This window comes from Crocodylus siamensis, chromosome 1, assembly GCF_052110815.1.
Source record: "Crocodylus siamensis isolate JL-2025a chromosome 1, ASM5211081v1, whole genome shotgun sequence".
Lineage (NCBI taxonomy): Eukaryota > Metazoa > Chordata > Crocodylia > Crocodylidae > Crocodylus > Crocodylus siamensis.
The window spans coordinates 219,911,266-219,932,985 of record NC_143395.1 but is presented as its reverse complement, the minus strand read 5'-3'; the positions used below and the strand labels follow the sequence as shown (position 1 = coordinate 219,932,985).

Genomic DNA, 21,720 nt, shown 5'->3' with positions numbered 1-21,720 from the left:
CCATCCTGGATGGACAGGAGGAGAGAACCAATCGCTGTCTGTAACGACCTCCTTTGATTCCCGTCAGTTCCCCGCCTCGGCGAATGGAAAGCGGAAGAGGCGGAGCCAATGGGTAGAAAGCTAGCTCGCAATTGGGTGGTGTGCTGAGAGGCTGTTGTTAGGTAGGCTAAGATGGCTGCCTTGGACAGGGTCAAGGTGCTGGTGCTGGGGGACTCCGGTGAGTAGTTGGGGGGAAGTTCCCGTTATCACCTTAGGCTTGCGCAGGTACCGGACCCTTCTCCCCCCCGCCGGGCATTGGTGGCGGGGGAGGGGGGTGCAGTGACGCATGCGGTGACGTGGCAGGGGGCGGAGCTGGTGTAGAACCTATGGCTGCTATCCGCTCGGGGCGTAGATGCCCGGGGGTGGGGCGCTGGGCGAAGGGGAGCTTCAGGTGGCTCTGAAACTCGTTGTGGAGCCCCCCCGGGGGGGCTCTGGTTGGTTCAGCCTTGTTCTGGAACCCGCCCCTATGCTCTGGAGGACTGGGCCCAAGCAGGATCGACAAAGCCTGTGGGCCATGGGTTGCTGATCCTTCCTTTGGGGTACTAGGGAGTGAAGTCATTTTCATGCGGCCTGAGAAGTATGGCATCAAAAGCACGTGGACATGTTCTTCTAAACTCAGGCCACTGCCAAACTCCTGGAGAGCCCAGCAGCAGCCAGGCCTACTCCACATATACAACAGAAACTGGGCTTCTCTCGTGCAGTCCCCTGGCTCTGATCCTTCCCTGTTAGCTCAGCACTCAGTAAAATGTCTTGGAGAGTTCAAGTGTATGACCTTAGCGATGACCAAAGATGAACAATGACACGATAGCCCCAGGTGCATATTTAGGGCTGCGTGTGTGTGTGTGTAAACTCACCTGTTTGTCACAAGAACTCCTGCTGGAACCACATCCCTGTTGAGGGCTTCTAGTGACCAGCGACACAAGTTTTGAGAGGACTTTTTGTTGATTAAGTCGTGCACCAAAATGATACCTAAATGGAGAGTTAAAAAAAGACAGGATATGACTTGACATTTTCCCTAACCTTTGTATTTGATCCAGAAGCTCTGGAATTAAGAGGCAGTTTGTTCAGAAACATTAGAAGGGACCTGTTGTGTACTTCTTTAAGTAGCTTAAATGACAGCATGCCTACTTAAATGTGACCCAAAGCAGGAGCTAGTAGAATCTAGTTTTCTGCCATCTTTTGTCTTGCAGTTAAAAACCACCTCTGTGTATTCCTTTTTTTCCAAAAACTGAGTAAGACCTGATGTGGTCATTTTCCTGGGAGGCCTTGAGCCTTGGAAGGTTGAGGGCCATGGCTTTGGATACTTCAGGGGCAACCTGTCACCATCTCCTCTCGGCAAAACAGCTCCTTGAAGGGACTTGCCCTTGTCTTGCCAGCCCACTTACTGCTTTAGTTGTCTTGCATGCTCCTTGCAATTCAGCTGTGCTTTTCTTCATATGTAGTGCCCCAGACTAGATACAGCAGTTATAACAGTGGATAAGCCATGTTTCAACTTAATAAGACATGCAGCCTAAATGTTGGAAGATGCAAGTAGCAGAGAGTGATGGGAAAACCCCTAGTCATACCCAGTTCACTGTCCCTTTCAGCCTCCACTCTCTGCCTGTGTGACAAAGGCCTATTTGCTGCCTTAGAAGACACATGGGACATGGCCCACCAAATAAACTATTAGCCTCCCTTAAACATAGAGGCTACTGGAAAGGCAGCACCTAATTGCTTGGGACACCTAAAGACAACCGGAATGAGAGTGGTCAAAGGTTAATAACGAGTGTGACAAGGGGGAACACTGAGCAGAACATACCGGACAGTGCCCACTGGCCCTCAAACTAGTCAAAGGAACTAGTGGGCAGTGCCTAGTGATATTCTGCCTGGAGTTGGGATTGCACTAGGGACAGGAAAGTGACTGCAATCCCTGCTGTGTGACAAGCTTACTTGTTGCCTAGGGAACATGCAACAGTACCCTCAAAGGAACACTATAAGCATCCCTTAGAGAGGAAGGCCCGTAGGTAGGCAACAACTGATTTCTGGGGACAACTAAAGACATAATAGGGATGGGAGTGAGATCAAAGGTTTAAAGCTAGTGTGCCAAGGGGGGGACACCCAGCAGAGCACACCAGGCAGTGCCCACTTGCCTTCAAACAAGTTCAAGGCTCCAGTGGACAGTACCCAGTGATACTCTGCCTGGGGGTGAGATTGGACCAGGGACAGGAAAGAGGCCCTGGCAGTCCTTGCTATGTACCACAGGATACTGGGCAAGATAGATGTATGGGCTGACGATAGTTCTTATGTTCTTGTAAATGATGGGCCTTATACAGCCCTTCCAACTAAAGTCAGCATGCTGTTAGCTCTTTTTGTATTTCTCACATACTCATCATCAGTACCTTCTTTAAGGCATCTGCACACTGGAACATTCATTTAAATGTTGGGTTTAATAGTATCGCTTGAACCCTTTTCCCTTACCCCACTAATTATTGTAGTGCCATTTTTTGGTATGCTAGCAACGGCGTACCAAAAAATTAGGGGTGCTTCGATAGAGATTTTTGGGTCCGATACAAATATCCAGTTTTTAAGGAGTCATATCAGCCAATACCAATCAGATTTCCTATACAGCGTGGAGAGCTGTCTCCAGCTGGTAAGTCTGTTGTGGTGTAAGAGGAAGGGTCGTGGGGGGGCAGATCAATGCCCATGGTGAGGGTGGGGGCAGGGGCAGCCTCTGCCCAGCTGAGACAGGGCACAGGACAGAGCTTGGGGGGGGGTCCCACTGCTGTGCACACCCCAGGAGGGCCCGGGAAGGTGGAGCCTGTGCCCCCTGGGTTTGCATGGGGCAGGGCAGATGGACTACAGCTGCGGGCAGGACCTGAGGCTGTTTTCAGGCTCTTCTCACTGGGGGCTGGGCTTGGGTTGGGAGCTATGGAGGGGGCTGCAGCCACCCCAAATTTCACCATAGCCCTCTCCCAGCGCCACCACACACCTGGTGCAGCCCCAGCTCTTCCCAGCACATGGGTGGAGGCGGGGCATTGAGCCAGGGCTGTGCCAGGTGTGTGGCAGTAGCAGCACCCCCACCACGCCCCTTCCACCACAACTTACTAGCTGGAGGCAGCTCTCCACGCTCCTGTGCTGTGCTCCTTGCTGCCTGAGTGCTGCACTGCAGCTACATGCACACATTGGCATTTATCAACCAAATTATCAGCTGCATTGGGCCCATTTCTGATACAGCCAGTTTTCTTAATATCAGTACCAATCCAATATTGGACCGATGTGTCTGTGCACCTCTACAAAAAATACGGTGTTAATGGCAAATGTAAGAATCTGTGTTCTCTCTCATGCAAATTAAATATATGTTTGCTTGCAGGTGTTGGGAAATCTTCACTTGTTCACCTGTTGTGCCAAAATCAGGTGTTGGGAAATCCATCTTGGACTGTGGGCTGCTCAGTGGATGTGCGAGTAAGTGAACTTCTGGACTTGCAGTGTTGTACCTGTTGTTATTTCTGACGTTGTGGTCACAGCTTTCTGGGTGACGAGTTTAAATCTGATTCAAAACTAGTTTGGGCCTTCACTTTTTAGACATCCATAATTAAGTTTTGGGTGGGGTGGTCTTTTGAATGATATTTTTAAATACCAAACTCTTGGGTATTTTTCATGAATATTAAGTGACCACTAGTATTTTCTTAAAGGATAACTTAATTTAGCTAACATCCTTAATTAAAATTTCCTCTTCTTTCATTTATCTGTGATGAACTGACAGACACTCTCCACCCCAAAGTCAGGTTCATTTCATTGCTGTTAAACTTTAGAATCCTTTGGGGGAAAAGTGCTAAGAAAAAAATATTATTACTCTAGACTAAATATTTTTACTTACACAAATTAAGCTTTACAATGTCACCAGCTACAGAAGCCAAGATACATCTGTCTTTTAAAGCATCATAGCACAGTGACAGTTAATATACACTCACTAGAATATTATCCTTATTACTTCTTGGTAAGTGGTCAGTTCTGAATCGGAGGATGAATAAACTGAATTCACAATTCCTTGGGAGACCATTACCATGCTGTTATGTTGCCAGCCAAATGTATTGAAGGAAAAATTTCATTTGCTTTATTTCATTTAAGGAAGTTAGTGAGCAGAATATAAATCAAATCTTGTCTCAGCATAGTTTGTTGAGGCAGAAGCTGATGTCCAGGAGAGTCTGGGTATTCTTGAAGAAGTTTTCAGTCTCGGTGGCAATCCATATGACATAGTGGAAAAAAAAAACCCTCCTTTGCCCATTGTGGATAACATCTTTCCAAATTCTTTGCCTAGGGCAAAAAATGCCAGCTATTTTTAAATCTTTGAGGGAAACATGTGGTGGTTTGTATTTCATAGCTTTAGAATACAACTGCCCAGTAGATCTTAAAAAGAAAATTGGTGACTAATTAATTAGTTTTTAGACTTTGTAAAGGGTTTAGAGGAATAAGGAAATATCGTGGCTGGATTCCATTTCCAATAATCAGTGCTGCTATTCTTAAAATTGGTATGTAATTCTTAACTACAGGAGGAGGTCAGGGCCTTGTCTTTTCATCCATTCAGAGTTTACTAGCATCTCAGAAGGACTGTCTCCTCTCAGTCCACTGCAACCTTTTCTTGGAACACTTTGGGTGTTCGTTGGAGCTTTCTTGACGTAACCCAAACCTGTTTAGCTAAGAGAGGAGATCATCACAGCACGCTGGGATGTAGTTTTGATACTGAATTTAAAAGTACTGGTTCGGCACCGCACATTTCTACTCTTCCAGTTTTTGTATGGATCACTTTTGTAGTTGACACTGTACTCATATATGGGTTGAATTTTTCTATCAGATTCATGACTACAAAGAGGGGACCCCAGAAGAGAAGACCTACTACACTGAGTTGTGGGATGTTGGAGGTTCAGTGGGCAGTGCTAGTAGTGTGAAAAGCACACGAGCAGTATTTTACAACTCCGTGAATGGTAAAGTATGGTTAGTGTAAATATGTTTGTCACTGACTGCTTTCTGTGGTAGGACATCTCTGTTGGTTTTGGGGACAGGATTCACTCGAGCCTTGCTGAGCTCCATAAAGCTGTGTGTGCTTGAAGACATGGCACAAAAGGAATTCATAACTTTCTTAAGTCAGACATCTGTGGGGAGCCAGCTATGAGCTGGAAAACCACCCTAGGTAGTGATATGCAAATGAGCAGTATCCAGCCTCTCGCTTCACTTCAGCATTCCAGAACTAGCACAACAGGGAGTTCCTGAAACTGCAGCGGAGTTTCCTCAGGCTGTGCAGGCAGCTATGAAGGCATGTCTCGCCTAATAAAGAAAGGCATAATAAAGATTCTGGGAATTTTTTTCTCTTTCCTGCTGTCTGATCTCATATTTATGCTAGAAAATATTTTTGGTCAGAAAATCCATTTTTAATTAGTCCTGCCAAGTGTTTCCTGCTCTAGCATACTAAGAACTATTTTCCCTATAAAATGTCAGTGTTCTGATTGCTGTATGTATGTGTTTTTCTTTATGTTTTTTTGTTTTAAGGCTTATTACTTGGTCAATTCAAGCAAATATTCACAGATAAGCAGAGAACAACCTCTGGTACAGACTGTCATACTCCCAAATATCAAATCTCTCCATATCATAAGAGTACTCAGAAGAGAAGGGCAGAGATGTTTTGTTTTTGTTTTTTTATAACAGGCCAAACCACATCTTTTTTCCTACTTTTGTTCCTGGAGATAACTGAACCGTTTTGGTAAAAGTGTTAATCTGCCAATAACAGGGTCTTATTAAGGCTGATGATGCTTCCCTTTATAATAGGGCTAATAGTGCAGCTTGTCATTTAATACAAATGCAATCCAAGTGAATTGAAAAGGGTAAGGATTTCTAGATGCATTATTTCATTTTTTTAAAATTATTAATTCAAATTGCTAATGAGTGAAAAAAATGCTTTTGTTAAAGATGCAACACCCTGTTAATTAACTTCTAAGACAGTTCACAAGCCATGTCTCTGGATCCTCCTAGGCACACCCCCAACAAAGTAAGACAAGACAAACTGATGATTTTAAGATCATTTTTTAAAGCATGTTAAAAAAAAGAATATATGGAGATTGTTTTTAATTGTGAAACAAAAGAGGGCAGAAAATTAGATCCTATTACGCTCCTGCTTCGGGTTATGTTTAGAAATGCTATCATATTTCCACAATGACAGACTACTTAAAGAAGTACCTAACGGGTCCCTAATGTTTCAGACAAAACTATCTCTTAATTCCAGAGATTCTGAATCAAATACAAAGGCTAGGGAAAATGTCAAGTTATATCCTGTCTTTTTTTTAACTCTCCATTTAGGCATCATTTTGGTGCATGACTTAACTAACAAAAAGTCCTCTCAAAACTTGTATCGCTGGTCACTGGAAGCCCTCAACAGGGATGTGGTTCCAACAGGAGTTCTCGTAACAAATGGGTGAGTGTACAAACACACGCACAGCCCTGAATATGCACCTGGGGCTATCGTGTCATTGTTCATCTCTGGTCATCACTAAGGGCACTTGAACGCTACAAGACATTTGACTGAGTGCAGAATTCTCAGCCAGGGCTCGTGGGGAACGAGAAGAGCCAGGGGGCTTCAGAAGAGAAGCGCTGTTTCTGTTGCATCTGTAGAGCATGCCTGGCTGCTGCTGGGCTCTTCAGTTGTCTGACAGTGGCCTGGGTTTAGAAGAATATGTCTGCATACTTTTCCTGCCGTGTTTCTGAGGCCCCATGAAAACTATTTCATTCCCTGCTACCCTAAAGTAGGGGCTGGCAACCTATGGGCCATGGTCTGAATCTGTCCTGCATGGGTCCATTCCTTCACAGAGCGTCCATGGTGGAGATCTGTGTATTCCAGACACAATGGAACAGAATGAATGCAGGCAGCACTCTGTGGGGGGAGGTGGCAGGGACCACAGTAGAGACTTCTAGCCTACAGCCATAGGTAGGTCACAAGCTCCAATCCATGCCACCAAAAGGCTGCTGACCCCTGCCCTAAAGTCTTGGGTGGCTGCTTGTGGCATGCAGGACCATTAAAAACAACAAAAAATAGCTTGAGTGTTTGATTGTTTCCATGTCCAGACTGGCTTTTTACTTTGAGGAGCAGTAAAAGTCACTAAATCTGCCAGATTTCTCTGAAGGATTTTTCTCATGGACCTTGCAAAAATCTATTAGAATACCTGTTTCTAATTAGTATGGAGGATTTGTTGCTATCTTCTCCTATTCTGTTTTTACAATTGTAATTGAAAAGATTTTCAGACCTTTGAGAAATCATGCAAGCAAGGATGGCAGTGAAATGAGGTAGTGTGTGGTGGGAAGAAAGACACAAGTGTGCGTCTACAGACACATGTGCTCCTTCTGTTTGTTTTTAAAAACTTGGGGACTGGGGTTCTACAGCCCATATGGTATTGAGCTGCCATGTTGAATTTCTTCTAAATCCAGATTCCCTGCAGCTGTTTTTTATATTAACACTTCTCTTCTATTTAAATAAAAGAACAGGTTTATCCCATTAGCAGTAGAGGTTTGTGTTTTGTCTTAGGCTTTGATTTCTAGAAGAGTAACTCTTTTGAAGCTTGACATACCTGAAAATGAAATGAAGTTTTGTTGAAGAAAGAAGGGGGACTAGTCCGAGTTGGGGTTTCTAAGTTAACAATGAATCATTGATCTCTTGCATCAGAGCTAGTCTCTGTCTCTTAAAATATATATTTCATTAATTTCATTTGTGTAGGCAGTTTCTATTGCAGTTTAAATTTGACTTGAAACTTGTCAGAAGTCAGCACACAACAGTTGTCTTTTCCTGCATGTGGTAGTATGAGTCATTTAATGCCTGGGTGATCTAATTGCAACCTCCCTGCTATTTCACTGGAGAGGCTAACATTTCAGGGGAGATATTAATTTCCTATCTCTTCATAGAATGTCTTTGTATGAATTTATAATATTCAGGTGCAGCCTTGAAAATAAGGCTGCATCTGAATACTGTGAGAGAGGCTTGAGACTTCATAGGTGTCACAGCAGAATTTAACCAAGAATGCTTAAATCTAACCTTTAATTGCAGCTCCCCTGACCCATTTTATAAAATGACATCATACCTTTGGTGTATGTGCTATAAACCAGCCTGTTAGTTGTCCTCCCATTTCTGTTTTTTCCCAGTTAATGTTGTGTTATCTCGCACCTTCCAGTGGATGCTTTCACATAAGAATCCTCATGCATGTTTGGGGTACTAACTGCAAATTCCTTTTCTCTTATCCATCTCAGTATCCTACTCTACCATGATCCTACTCTACAGAAGCCTTCCCCCATGGCCCACACAAGCCTGTCTCCTAGCTTTCAGCATACTGGGTATCCAAGTATCCCTTTACCCACCTGGCATGGAAGGAATAGAACACTGTTTCCCTTTGTCAACTTGTGGAGCTGTTTCTGTAGCCTAGGGCTATATTTATTCTGTTTTCATTGCACAGGGACTATGACCGTGAACAGTTTGCTGATAACCAGATTCCCCTACTGGTGATAGGAACCAAACTGGACCAGATCCCAGAGGCTAAGCGCAATGAAGTTTTGACCAGAACAGCTTTCCTGGCTGAGGATTTCAATGCAGAAGAGATTAATTTGGTTAGTATTTTTGTCAACAGTTGTTTTCACTTTGTGTGAAAGGTGGTGGTTTCATAGCAGATAAGAATCTAGTTATAAGAACTGGACTGCTGCAGCCTGCCCTCTCATTCTCCTGGTTGTTTGCATCGTTGTTGTCGGCACTGCATGCTTACCCAAGGGTGAAATATTAACTTTGGTTCAGATAAACAAAGATGCTGGAGGTGGGGAGTCAGAGTGCTGTCAGTTTTAAAGCAGGGAGTTAGAGTTAGGATTTCTTGATCCTGTTCTTGTTTCTTCCACAAACTCTCTTTTAATCCAACAAAGACAACATCTGTTCCCAGATGTACCATTTCCTGGGTGGAATCAACACTTTGCTGTATAAATAGCTGAAGTTAAGCTGGGGACATGGCTGCAAAGTTAGACTTGTCACAGGTGTAGAGGCTGGACTTTCTCTTATGCCTAGAGCTATGCCTCCAAATCCAGGTTGAGACACATGCTGGACCTGACTAAAAGAAGCTTCCTCTGCTGTACTCTGTGGGCACAGAAGGTATCAATCTTTGGGGCTGTCAAGCCAGCACCTTTAGCTTATCTGGGTACTAAGGGAACCATTTTTAACAGGAAAAAGTCAGCAGTTCTAAGGGGTAAATAAAAAGATCCTGGCTCATGTTTGCAAAAGGGATGCTTCTGGGCTAGGGTGGCCATCATAGAGGATAGTCCAGTTATCCTCTGTCCTCTATTGATATGAAATCAAACACCTTTATGTCCTCTCTTTTTCTCTTGAAGAGAGAAATAGAGGACATAAAAGTGGTGGGTTTCATATCAGCAGAGGACAGAGTAGTAGAAAACCAGAATGTCCTCTATGATGGCCACCCTATTCTGGACCCTCCAAAAAATTTCCAGCTGATCTTTCTGTGTGGGGAGATATGACTTGGTTTGCTTCCTCTTCAGAGGCTAATAGCTGAAGAGTTGTGCCATGTACCAGGTTATTCCCAGCAGTTTCCCTGCTCATTAGTGAAAATTGTGTAACACATTTCCCAACTGTGAGTTGCTTCTTGTGTGTTCCAGGACTGCACCAACCCCCGCTATCTGGCTGCAGGCTCATCTAATGCTGTCAAGCTCAGCAGGTTTTTTGATAAGGTGATGTAGATTCAATTAAGTTGTTCTGCACTATTGTATACTAGGAAGCCCGTGTGTATTCTAAAAGCTAAGGAAGTGGTTAAACTAGTTCACTCACCTTCCACTTCCTAAAAGCTGGATTGGAATCCTGTATGTTCAAATCCTGTGATTAGCCTGGGTGCAAAAGTGTGCTCATGTGGCTATACTGCTTCCGGTTCCAGAGGTGGCGCATGCACAGTTTGCTCAAGTACTTCTGGACAGCACTGGCCCTGTTACATGCACCAACCATTCATTCCCCTGGGAAAGGTGTTGGTAGCCAAGGAATCGTCCTTCCCCTATAGTCCATGCATTTTAAACATCACCATTTGATTTTCTCTTATGTGATGGGTTGCTATACAATTCTGAGCTACCCTGAGGGGCAGGACTCTGCTTCCATATCATTCTCCATCCCAGGCAGCTAAAACCAGGAATTTTCATCAGCTTCTAGTTGACTATGACTGCAGCTGTATTGCACAAGTGTTAACTGTGTTTATAAGGTTAGGTACGTACAATGACTACTAAGACCATTCTCTGATTGCTTTCCCCAGGTCATAGAGAAGAGGTACTTTTTACGAGATGGTAATCAGGTCTGTGCTTCTTTTTTTTTTCCATATTTTTCTTGTATGGTGCAGATTGTGGTTTTGTTGGTAGACAAAGCTCTGTCCTTTAGAGTACAGATCTTGGGCCCTTAAACTGAACACAGGTTCAGCACCAATGAATAATAGTGGAATTAATAATTATACTGGAAGGATGCAGGGGAAAAGCAGTGTCAGTTAGTACAAGCTGCATGCACAGTTTGGGATGTGTTGACTCTAAAATAGTCAGCGGGTGAAATAGTAAATATTAATGCCATTTGAAATTGACATGTCAGGATTGGGGATCAAATAATGTGAAGAAGAAAACTGGGCTTTGGCATCTCTGAGCTTCTTGGTTTCCAGCTGTCTGGCAGCAGACCTGGCAGACAACATTGCCTGGTATCTGTCAAAGGTTTGTTCACAGCAATTGACATTTTTTCCATGACAGTTACTACAGAAAGCAATGGAGCCACCAGAGCAAAGGCACGGGATGGCATATGGTTCATTAATTAGTCTTTTCAAATTTGTAAAGAACTAGGTAGAACTGGGGACTGGGTGTCACTTCACCCCTCTGTTCTTTGCAAGATGTCCCTAATGAAAACGGAGGGGGGAGGGAAATAATACCAACCTTCTTCACAGGTTACAAGAATGTAGTGAGATTTATGTTTGGGTGGTGTGCTCATATTGATACAAGCAATAAAAAATGTAGGTCTAATAACTATACCTGTGCTGAAAGCTTCATAGGGAGGGTGAGAAAGCATAGAGGAAATCAATGTATGCTGTTGTTTCCCTTGTGGATTTTTTTTGCCTAAGTTAATTCTATTTTCGGTTTGTTGTTTAAAAAAAAAATGCTTTCTCCTGTTTCAATTCTACAAAGGCACTTTTGTCTGTACGCTAATAAGAGAAAATGTCCATTCCGAGAAGATGATAATTTAAAGCAACTGCCTTCAAGTTGTTTGACTGGTTGGGTATGACACTGTGATGTAAGATCTGTTTATTTCATATGAATGGTTTTAGGGGTAACCAAAGGTTATCTTTATGACTGTGACCTAAAGATTAGGGCACACTGCTGACTATTTTGATCTGCTCTCTCGGTAACAGCCCAGATGTCTAATACAAAATTAAAAGCAAGTCACCATGCATACTGTAAAGACAAAACCGAACAGAGGGACACCAGGGGTTCAGTACAACCACCTGCATTACTGCCTGAAGTGACCTGTTCCACATACACAAGTGTGGTATTTGCAGTAGGCTCTGTTCTGCCCATCTATGAGCTGGGAAACCTACATTTGTATATCTCAAAGCATGGATGGAAGAACAGTCCTTAAACGTAATACCAGTATATCAGTCAGATCACAGCATATGTTCAGACCATCAAGTGCTTGGTGGGAAGCTCCGGAAAAAATAGAGGATACTGTAGGAAACAGTGCTTGTGAATGTATTGGTTGCCCTCTCTCTTCAGAGCCAACACTGGATTAGTACCCAAGAGTAGTGCCAGGAAGGGCTGTGCTGCTAGATATACAATCTTCCGAATAAAGGAATAAGCCATGAAACTGAGGTTCTGCTCATTTGTGGTTTTTAAGGATTGCTGAGGAGATTTTTTACAACAGTACGGTAACTAGCTCTGGTGTGACATTTGAACTGTTCCACTTAACCTGCTTCCTACCCCCAGGCAGTTTCTACATTATTTGTAACTTGTATAAAGTTGCCTTGTTTCTTTTCAGAGCTGACTGAATTTTTGCAGTATATCTGTGGACATGAAATATATCTCTGGGCATGTCTGTAAGGCCTCCGTTCTGATCCTGGATATGCTGCCAATAAATAAGCCCTACCCACTTGCTCCTGCTCAGGCACACCAGAGACTGGTAGTTAGGCTGAATAGACAGCTTGCAGCAGCCCTGAATATGTGCCCCCTGGAGCACTTGAGCTATGTCATAGGACAGGCTGACAGCAGTGCTGGGGGAATGAGGAGAAGTGCTCGGGCCCACTTCAGTCCACTCCTGAGCAGTCTGCACTAATTGTCAGTCCCTGATGCGCTGCAGTGGGACTGGGCACAGCTTATTCTGTCAGCAGGGAGGCCACATAGATGCACCCTGTGGGCACATCCAGATGAGCATGGACATGTGGTCATGTGGTTTGCGACACCTTAAAGCTGGGATCCTGGTGCCAAAAAAGAAATGCCACAAAAAAAGTGACACTATGCACCAACAGACACAAAGGCTAGGTCCTCCAGGCTCCTCCAACACACTGAGAGCCAGGAAGAACAGGGAAATAGCCATTTCCCCAAAGCGGGGCATTTTGCCCCACACCAAACTCCACATGCAGGGGTGTGCACTGCAGCGAATGCATGCCCCTGCACATGCACACTTAACAGGATGTGCCCTATGAGTTCACTTTTGCATCAGTTGCATTCTGTCAAGAATGTTGAGTCAAAAAGCCCTGACTAAACTGACATTTTTGCTAAAATGTGTTACTTTTCTCTATTTACCACAACAGGGCATACTCCCATCAGTCTCTCTTATGTGTTCTAAATTAGCATTTGCCCCACCCACATGTATTCACATATGCTGCTTTTGGCCAGTTCTGAGATGTCTGTCCTCTTTACATTGTGAAACTGCTGCTATATAACAGATTGGATGAAGGGGGAAGATGGCTATAAAAGGACATGGAGAGAGGCTGCCACCTGAAACCTCCCCTGTGCCTGTGTGTAAACAAGTAGGATGACTCCTGAGCCCCATGGTCTTATGGACAGCTACATGAGATGCTGCCATGAGATGTTCTGCAGTGTAAATCTGTTAGAAATCTCTTGAAGCAGAGAATCTGGTGGTGGTTTAGAATAGATCTCCTTAGTGAGAATGGATGGTCAGTGTCAGCACTATCTTTGTGTATGCAGCAGAAAAAAAAGAGTGCAAACATTTTACATCATTGCAGTCTGTTTCATTCTGATAGCCTGTATCAGTCTGTGAAGCTGTCATGCCAATGACAATGAAGTGCTGTCTCTTGGTGGTTGGGACAAACCTCAACCTCTCTCCTAATACAGCACAGTAGGAAAGGAAGTGATGAAGATTTCTATGTGCAGTTGAACTTGCAGGGACCTCAGTAAGGCATTGTGTAACTAACCACATTAGAATTTGTCTGGGATAACTGGGCTCATGTTGTGGTGCAACTCTTTCAGAATGCCTCACAGAATCTTTAACACCCATGATCAGGACATCTATATTGAATCTTGTTCATTAGGCAGTGCCCACTAACAGTATGCCAGAGCACTCCCTCAAGCTCTAGCCTGGAAAAGCAGGAGGAGAAGGCAGTGATGCTGTCTAATAATATGTAATATTATAGGTAATATGTACGTTCTCAGGGGCTGGAAGACATTCCTACTGCTTCTGACATAACTTTTATCTTCCCTATCTCCAGATTCCTGGCTTTTCAGATAGAAAAAGATTTGGAGGAGGCACGCTGAAGAACCTTCATTATGACTGAACGCTGCTCACCGTCCGGAGATTGAGCAGGAGAGGGATTCTCTCCATTTGCAACAACATTCCTATCCTGTTGGATGCTTCAAGGCAGTGATGCTCATGCCAGGCAGAATAAAGAGTAAGCAGTGCTCCAGCTCAACTAGTGGAGCTACTGATGCTGATGAAGGCACAGGGGAAAATTCCCCAGACCTGACTTGGGATCTAGACTCACAGGCCCTCTGGAAATATGGGATCTTTTGGGATTTGTGCAATATATTTAGTGTCTTCCACACAGCTGTGGAAAGAATTATCATGTACAGCATGTATGTGTAATTTTTTCCCTCCATTTTGGAAGATTTATGAACTCTCCACAATGAATTACATTCATTTTATCTCTAGCTGAAAGATGAGACTGAGTGGGCTTTTCATTTGCACTTAAGTAAAGAAAAACAAGGAAAGCAGAATGAATCTAAACGTGTAAGGAATGGAATAGAAAGGAAATATTAGAATGTCATTATATAAATGAATGGGTGCAGCTTCTTCTGGAACATTGTGTTCAGTTCTGCTCAAAAAGGGTGTAACAAAAATAGACCGGTGATGAAGATGATTTAAAGCCTGAAAAAAATCTCTCTAGGAAGAGACTGGTGTTTATATTGATGTTTAGATTGGAATTGTTTACCTTGGAGAGGAGAGACGGTGAATGTTGTGCTCCTATTTATCTTATTTCACATTTAAATGTCTCCTTATATTTGTATTAACTTTTAAAAGGAAAAAAAAATCACATTTTTGAAAGAAGCAGTTTTATGTACAGGACACACTAAACTCAGTATGATAAGATTATTATTGAGACCAGGAGCACAAGGCAGCTCTGAAGAGGATAAGACAAAAATAAATATAAGAATCCTTGTGGATAGAAATATAGAAGGGAAATAAGACCTATGTGCTTTTGGTTTGGAGGCTATAAGTGCTGTGAATTGGAAAGAGCATTCACATAAAAAAAACAAAAAAAAAAAAGCTACGCTAGCATTGTGCGAGGTAAGTTATCAGAGACCAGTGATTCTTAACCAGGGTGGCACAAGATCCTTTTGAGAGTGCCACACAATATTAGCAGTCTTATGTGTACAAACACCTACACATAATTCACAAGGTAAACCCAGAGATTTCAAGTAGGAATCTATATTGTCAAAAGCAGCTCTTGAGGTGCTGCTGTTTTTCTGAGCTTTTGCAGCAGAAGAATTGCTCTGTTTTTTTTGTAGTCAATACATGGGTGCAAGCTAAGAACTGGCGTTTTTGAGTCGAAGGCCCGTTGCACTAGATGAATAGACTGCTTGCTTGGTTGGTTCTGACCGTTTCTGCGCTCCCAAATGCAGTGGCTTCTGGATCATTCTTGGGGATATGGAAGAGTGCTTGATGAGGCTAATGGGCCTCTTTCCTCACAGTAACATGGCACTGGCTTGGCCTCTACCAGAGGATGAAAGCCAGAGTTAAATGTAAATGCAGATTAATAATAAATGGGAGGAGGAGAAAATAAAATACAGGAGTAAAATTGACAGTAAGTAGAGTTCTGCATTCTCCGTGTTGTATCAGCCTACAGCTTTTCTTTAGCAGTTGCCTGGAAATAAACTGCCTGTTGCCACTAACAAGGTGCAAGCGTGACAGACAGGAATACTGAGCTTCATGTATTAAAGTATTAAATACTTTATTTCCCTCCCTCCCCTTTCCCATTCATACCGGCTCTCAGAGCACTTGACAAATATGAATAAACTAAGCTTCTAAGAACTGTATGAGGCAGAATGCAAATCAACATCCTTATTTGGCAGTAGAGATTACAAAGGTACCAAGACTTTCAGACCTGCTTAAAAAATTTGAGTTTTGGGTGCCCAGCAAGAGACAAGTGTAGAAGAGTCCTTCAAAAATAAGAACCTGAGTCTTTTTCCCAAGTCCTACCAAAGGATCAGGAACTGACCCAAGGAATCCTATTTTATAGACTTTTCTGACAAGCATGACACAGTGCTCTCTTAAGTAAAGCAGTAAAGTCCCTGAATAATTGGTGTCTTCAGTAAACCATAAGCTTATCCTCTTCTACTGCACATGCCAGCATGTAAAAGTTTAGCTCCTCACTGTAACTCTTGTGAGTGATAAGAAGAGAGTCACTTCAGCAGGAGCTTTGACTTTGCCTGATGCTGTAGCTGTTGCAGCCTTTCCCCTCAGCAAAAAGAACTCATCTGTCTAAGTTGAGTTCCCTGGGGTCATTGCTCCTTTTCAGTTGATGAACTGATGATCTAATTTAGAACAGCAAACCTATGCGCTTACTCCCTGTGCATAATCAGTTTGCAGGGCCAGCTCAGTGAGGGAATATGCCTGAGTGATTACAGCATTAGACTAGGAGTCAGGAATTAAAGCTACTTCTCCTGCCTCCATCTCTGACTTGCTCTGTTGCCTTGAGTAAATCCTATTTCCTTTTTTCCAGCATTTAAAACAGGAGCAATTCTTCCCTAATGTGAAGATGAATTAGGCTGAGCAGCAAGGAGCACAAACCTGTATAACAGGACAAGACAGTTGAGCCTTTCTGCTTCCTGGTTTACTCTTTCCTTCACTCTGTGGGTATTTCTCTGGCTTCATGGGGTGTGGCAGGCTAGGAAGAGCTATGATGTGTAAAATCTGGAGCTAAAATACTGCTGCAGGCAATAAGTTGGTCTTCTACCTCCCAACATCTTACAGTGAGGGCATAATAAGCAGAGGAATGCATCGAAGCTCTGACCTGTCATCCCAGCAAACCAGATGCTAGACACAGATTGCCTTACTATGATTATCCTCCTTTCATGCTGAGAGTACCACTTAAATGCCCATTATTAGACTTCAGCATCAACAGCCCATTGAAATAAGAATTGCTTTTGCCTCTCAAACCCATTTTGTTAGGCCACCTGCAGGCTGAGGATACCATCAGCACCCTCATGTACATGTGAAAGGTTTCCTTTACTACCTTACAAGCTAGAGTTTGGTTTATTCAATTTTAAATGAAGGCTCAGAATATAGAGTGCAAAATGGCAGCCACTATAGGAAAAAGAAACAGTTTGGACAACAGCTTTGAGCTGACCTGATGTAATCATTCCTTGCAGCTCTTTTTGAGTGTCCTGCACCAGCACATTGCCTGCTGAATGCAGCATAACTTAGCTGAGCCTCACAGCTGGAAGGCTCAGGGACCCACCTTTATGACGGCTGATGCTGCCTATGCCTGGAATAGGTCCCAGGCCTCTGACAGCTAATCGTTCCTCAGGAAGTTCTACCGCTCATTCTTAGAGCTGTGGTGTCAAACTCACCCTAGCCGCAGGTCTGGCTCTAGGGGCAGTTACAGTCATGCTCTGGGAGGCAGCAGGGAGGGGAAGGTGCTTTAATTAGCACAGCTCCGAGAGCCATGCTAATTAAAAATGCCTGGAGCATCACATGTGTTAGTGTCCCCACACTGAAAAATGCCAGCAGGGTGCTTTGAACTAAAGCTTATCGAACAAACTTTAGTTTAAAGCACCCTGCTGCCATGTTCAGTGCAGGGACACTGATACAACATGACGCTGGAGTTGTGTGGAGCATGGTATTTACCATGTTCCAGCAGACTCAATTAATCTGCTCAGATGCACTGTAATTACAGTATGTTGGAGAAGCCTCTAGGAGCTGTGGAGGAGCCCTAGATGCAGTGGGTAAGTGGAATCTGCTGTATGGATTAATGTAGCCATTGCTCACCCCGGCCACTAATGTGTCCATAAGGGGGACTCTGTGCCCTGGATTTTGGTGGTGGGCCCTGTTCCTGCATGTTCTATTCCTGAATGTACAGCCACTCTGGGAGCCCTGCAGGCCAAATAACAGAGCTCTAAGGGCTAGATCTTGTCCGTGAGCCGTATGTTTGACACCTCGGCTCCAAAGGGTTTAAGAACCCAACCCTGGTGCTCTGTTTAGGTGGTTCAGTCAAGAGCATGTGGTCAGGTCATATTAGCTACACAGTGAGGGGCTCCCTGTTTGAAAAGTGAAAACAATTAAAATTATTAGAAGGATGCGTGTTTGTGTGGTTAGTGGCTCTGGCGTAGGTTGGTGGTTAACTGAAAAAACAGCATATTCTCAGAATGGCAGCCTTTATAGGGTCATCTGTTAATCATTTTAGGCATTCTAAACTAATCAAAATAGATCCTTTTAGAAATTTCACACCTAGTGTCAGGCTTTTCCTCTTGCCCCTAATAATCTGATGCAGAATACCCTAGACTCATTCAGCTTCTCTAACGTGATTAAGTATCTCAGTGTGTGTGTGTGGGCCCATATTAACTCAATTCCAGCATAGCTTTTGTTTGGAAATCTAAACAGATTTTGCAGCAGTCCTCTAGAATGAAGTATGTTACCAGGAGATTACCATCATCAGTGTCTTAAGAAAATCCTTTATACAACTGGAAGGGCAGAAGAGTGAATGCCAGCCTTCTTGCTCAAGCAAATGCCACCAACATTAAAGCCCTGTTTATATGGCACTGTCTTCATTGAAAAGGACGTGTCATAAGGATGCCTAACAACCAGCTCCCAAAACAGAACCTGCGCTGCCAGCTCACTGATAGTCACTGCTGTAGAGGTGAGCAAAAGAAAAATGCAAGCACACCTTGAAGGCCAATCTGAACAAATTCAGTATTAACATTAGTACCTGGGAGACTCAAACATTGAGCTGTCTGCAGTGGTGCTGTGATGTATGATGAGGCTTTGATCATTTCACACAAACTTGTCTCTCTACCGCCATAATGAGACAAGAGACAAAGGAAAAATCTGTGACCTAATACCACCAGGATCTACTCCTTCCTCCTGGAACTATGTGCCATGTCTGCATTCAAACTTGTGGATCTTGGATTAGTCACCTAAATATGGACTCACCGGGCACATCTACATATGCGGATTTACTGCGCAGTAACCAAAATTACTGTGCAGTATGGGCATGCGCCTATAGGTGCATGTCCATACTGTGCAGTAAATATGGTGATTTACACCCTATTAGTTACTGCACAGTAACACACGTAGATGCTTTACTGTGCAGTAACCCAGGGGAGCTACCTGCTGGATCTGTCCAGCCACTAGGTGGCTGGCGTGAGCCCAGCCCCGGGGTTCTTGGCTGGCCGCCTCTCCTGCCTTCAACTTGGGACTAAAGTTAGTCCCAAGGGCTGGCAGCCATGTGGCCAGATGCTGGAGCTCCCTCCGGTGGCCACAGGGGTACATAGCAGGCTGCTCTGACCCAGGACTAAATTTAGTCCCAGGTCATCTACATGTGTAGACACTGGCCTATTCCTACTTACTGCACAGTACATTTAAGCCAGTGTAAATCCATATGTAGACACACCCACCGATGACTCCCCTATTTACTGGAAGACTGCCATTCTCATATCAAGGGACTGCCAACAACTATCTCCCCCAAAAGGCCTTGGCTGTGGCCACTGAAAGCTTTGTTTTGACCTGTTTCTGACTCTGCTGTTGAGGTAGCTTGGGCCTGGTTAGGACTAGCATTTGTGCCTTTCAGCACTGAGGTTCTACTAGGGGGCACAAGTATAGCCTCAGCCTGGAAAAACATCTCACAGAGGTAAATTCACATCCAGAAGGGATAGAACACAGTGGATTCATTATGTGTCTGCTTTTTAGTTTACCTTGCTACTGATGTGAATACTCAACTTCAATTTCACTGTGTGTCTGGAATACTAGTAACAGATTTTCCAGCATGGAGTGCAAAAGACAATGCAGGCAACATGGGTGCAGCAGAAGATAAATGAGACAAGCCATAGGAGCCATTGTTCTCACTCATCCTCCAGCTATCCAGTGCCTGAAGTGCCCCCTTGATCCAATTCTGACCCTTCCTAAATTGGAAATGTCCACAGGGATGCTTCCTAGTTAGGACACAAGGACTAAAGTCCTAGATAGCCTCTGAGGTGGGCTAACACTCCAGCACCCTTGATTTGTGGAGCAACCCCTGCTTATGGGATGCCACTTCAGACCCTCAGAGTTGGGAGAGGTGGGTATAGACAGTGAGGGGAGAAGCATGGGACAAAAGTGGGAGGGGGAGAGATGTGTAGAGATGACACTGGAGGTAAAGGGCAAAAAAACAGTATGAATGGTATGAAAGGGAGAGCTGAACAAGAGAATTGACTGCAAATGGCAAGGGGAAGTGGGTTTAGAGGAACAGCGGGAGGGAGGGAGGGATGGGGGAAAGACATTCAAGGGAGAAGGTTAGAAAGAATGGGAAAGAGGGTGCAAGGGGCTGTGGCAGCAGAATGGGGGTGCAATATTAGCAGTTCAGGAGTAGGTCCTGCCTGTGATCCCAGCTCCAGGACCCCTGTCTGTATTAGGTCCAGCTCAGCCTATCCCCTCATCCTCACCCACCTGCAAGCCATGAGAACTGGACTTGAATGATTTATTTCTGTCCACTGTTGAAGTGATTCTCTGTTTGACCTAAAAAACTACTTCACCACCCAGCAGCCTTGCTATTCTCAGCTGAGCAGTGAATAATGCTTATCTGGGGGTGTAGTTATGATTAATCAGTTTATCCATGTACAATGCTTTGAATACATTGGGCATTAAATGGATGGTATTGCTATTGTTCTTATTACTAAACAATGAAATGAGGCTTGAGGGCTTGCCAAAATTAAGATGTTTCCATTATATCAACTTAGTCTGAAGCACCCAAATAGCCTTAACTCTGTCCTTTTACAGACTCTTCAAACTTCAGTATAGTTAGAATACAATCTTACGCGTAGGTACAAGTGTTTGCATGTGTGAGAGAGAGAAGATTAACACTCACTTCTTTGTAGCTCCTTATTCTTGAAAGATTTTTTTCTTCAAAAGAACCCTTAGCTCTGTCCTGCAGTGGCTCTATGAAAATCCACACAGTTGTGATAAAAGGCATTTTGATGTTTGTGGATCCAGATGAGAATAAATTGGCTTTCAAAGACCTATTATGTATTTCAATTTTTCTCCCTTCATAGTGTAAATAAAGGGCAGAGTTGGGGTTGTTGCAATGCCCTGAGAGTATATTTCCACACAGGATCATGTTTGGATTTTTTAAAATTCAATTTTAACTCTGAATTTCCTTGGCATTTGAGCTAATTGCAGCATCCTGGCTATTTGGTTTACCTTGGCTATTGACATGAACTCTTAACTCCATTTTAACAGTGTGGATTTGGAATAAATAGGCAAAGGTTCTCTAGCAGAGAGTGCAGAAGGGGGCAGTGTGGGCACAGCAAAGAGAATAAATTGGACAAGCCTTAGGACCCACTGTTCTTGCCCTTCTTCCAACTCTCATCCAGTGCTTGCTGTGCCCTTTGATCCAGTTCTCCCCTTTTGAAATCGTGCCACCCAACCCATTCTAGCTGCCCTTTCCTGCATCAAGGTTCCTCTACTGGCAAACTGCAGGCTGAGCAGAAATGGGACTCACCCATGAGCCTCTCTGTAATATGCTTCCCAGCTGAAGTCTTCATCTTGTGGCACTACCATCTGCCATGGCACAAGGTATTCCAGCAACTGAGTGTTGGCTGAGAGGGCAAAGGCGTGAAACCCTAGTCCCTCCCCTCTCAGTGCTACTCCATGGTCCAAGTTCAGCATGGGGATGGAAAACATCTTCCTTCCTACCTGTCCTTTCTAATCTTAGGTACAACCGCTATGCATAGAGAAGGACTCGGACTCACCTGTGCTGTGATGCTTACACAGTGGCTCAGCAGGTGACACACTGTGTCTGTTTTCCATCCTTTTCCCACTCCATCACACATGTAAGCTACCCTATCCCTGCCACACTTCATCTTAGATCTACCCAAGGTTTTTGTGAAATCCTTCTTGGAGGTTTTCAAAAAAAAGTCTGCACAATCATTTGCTTGAGATGGTTTAGGACAGTAGTGCTC

General features: G+C 43.9%; 1 protein-coding gene across 1 annotated transcript; it reads left to right on the top strand.

The window, feature by feature from the left end:
- The first annotated feature begins 26 nt into the window (after positions 1–26).
- Positions 27–20,767, top strand: RABL3 (RAB, member of RAS oncogene family like 3). Its single transcript, XM_090057200.1, has 8 exons — positions 27–217; positions 3,389–3,480; positions 4,871–5,000; positions 6,367–6,481; positions 8,505–8,655; positions 9,700–9,771; positions 10,338–10,376; positions 13,779–20,767. The coding sequence occupies exons 1-8, from the start codon at positions 172–174 to the stop codon at positions 13,842–13,844; spliced, it is 711 nt and encodes a 236-aa protein (XP_089913326.1). The 5' UTR covers positions 27–171; the 3' UTR covers positions 13,845–20,767.
- Positions 20,768–21,720: the final 953 nt, after the last annotated feature.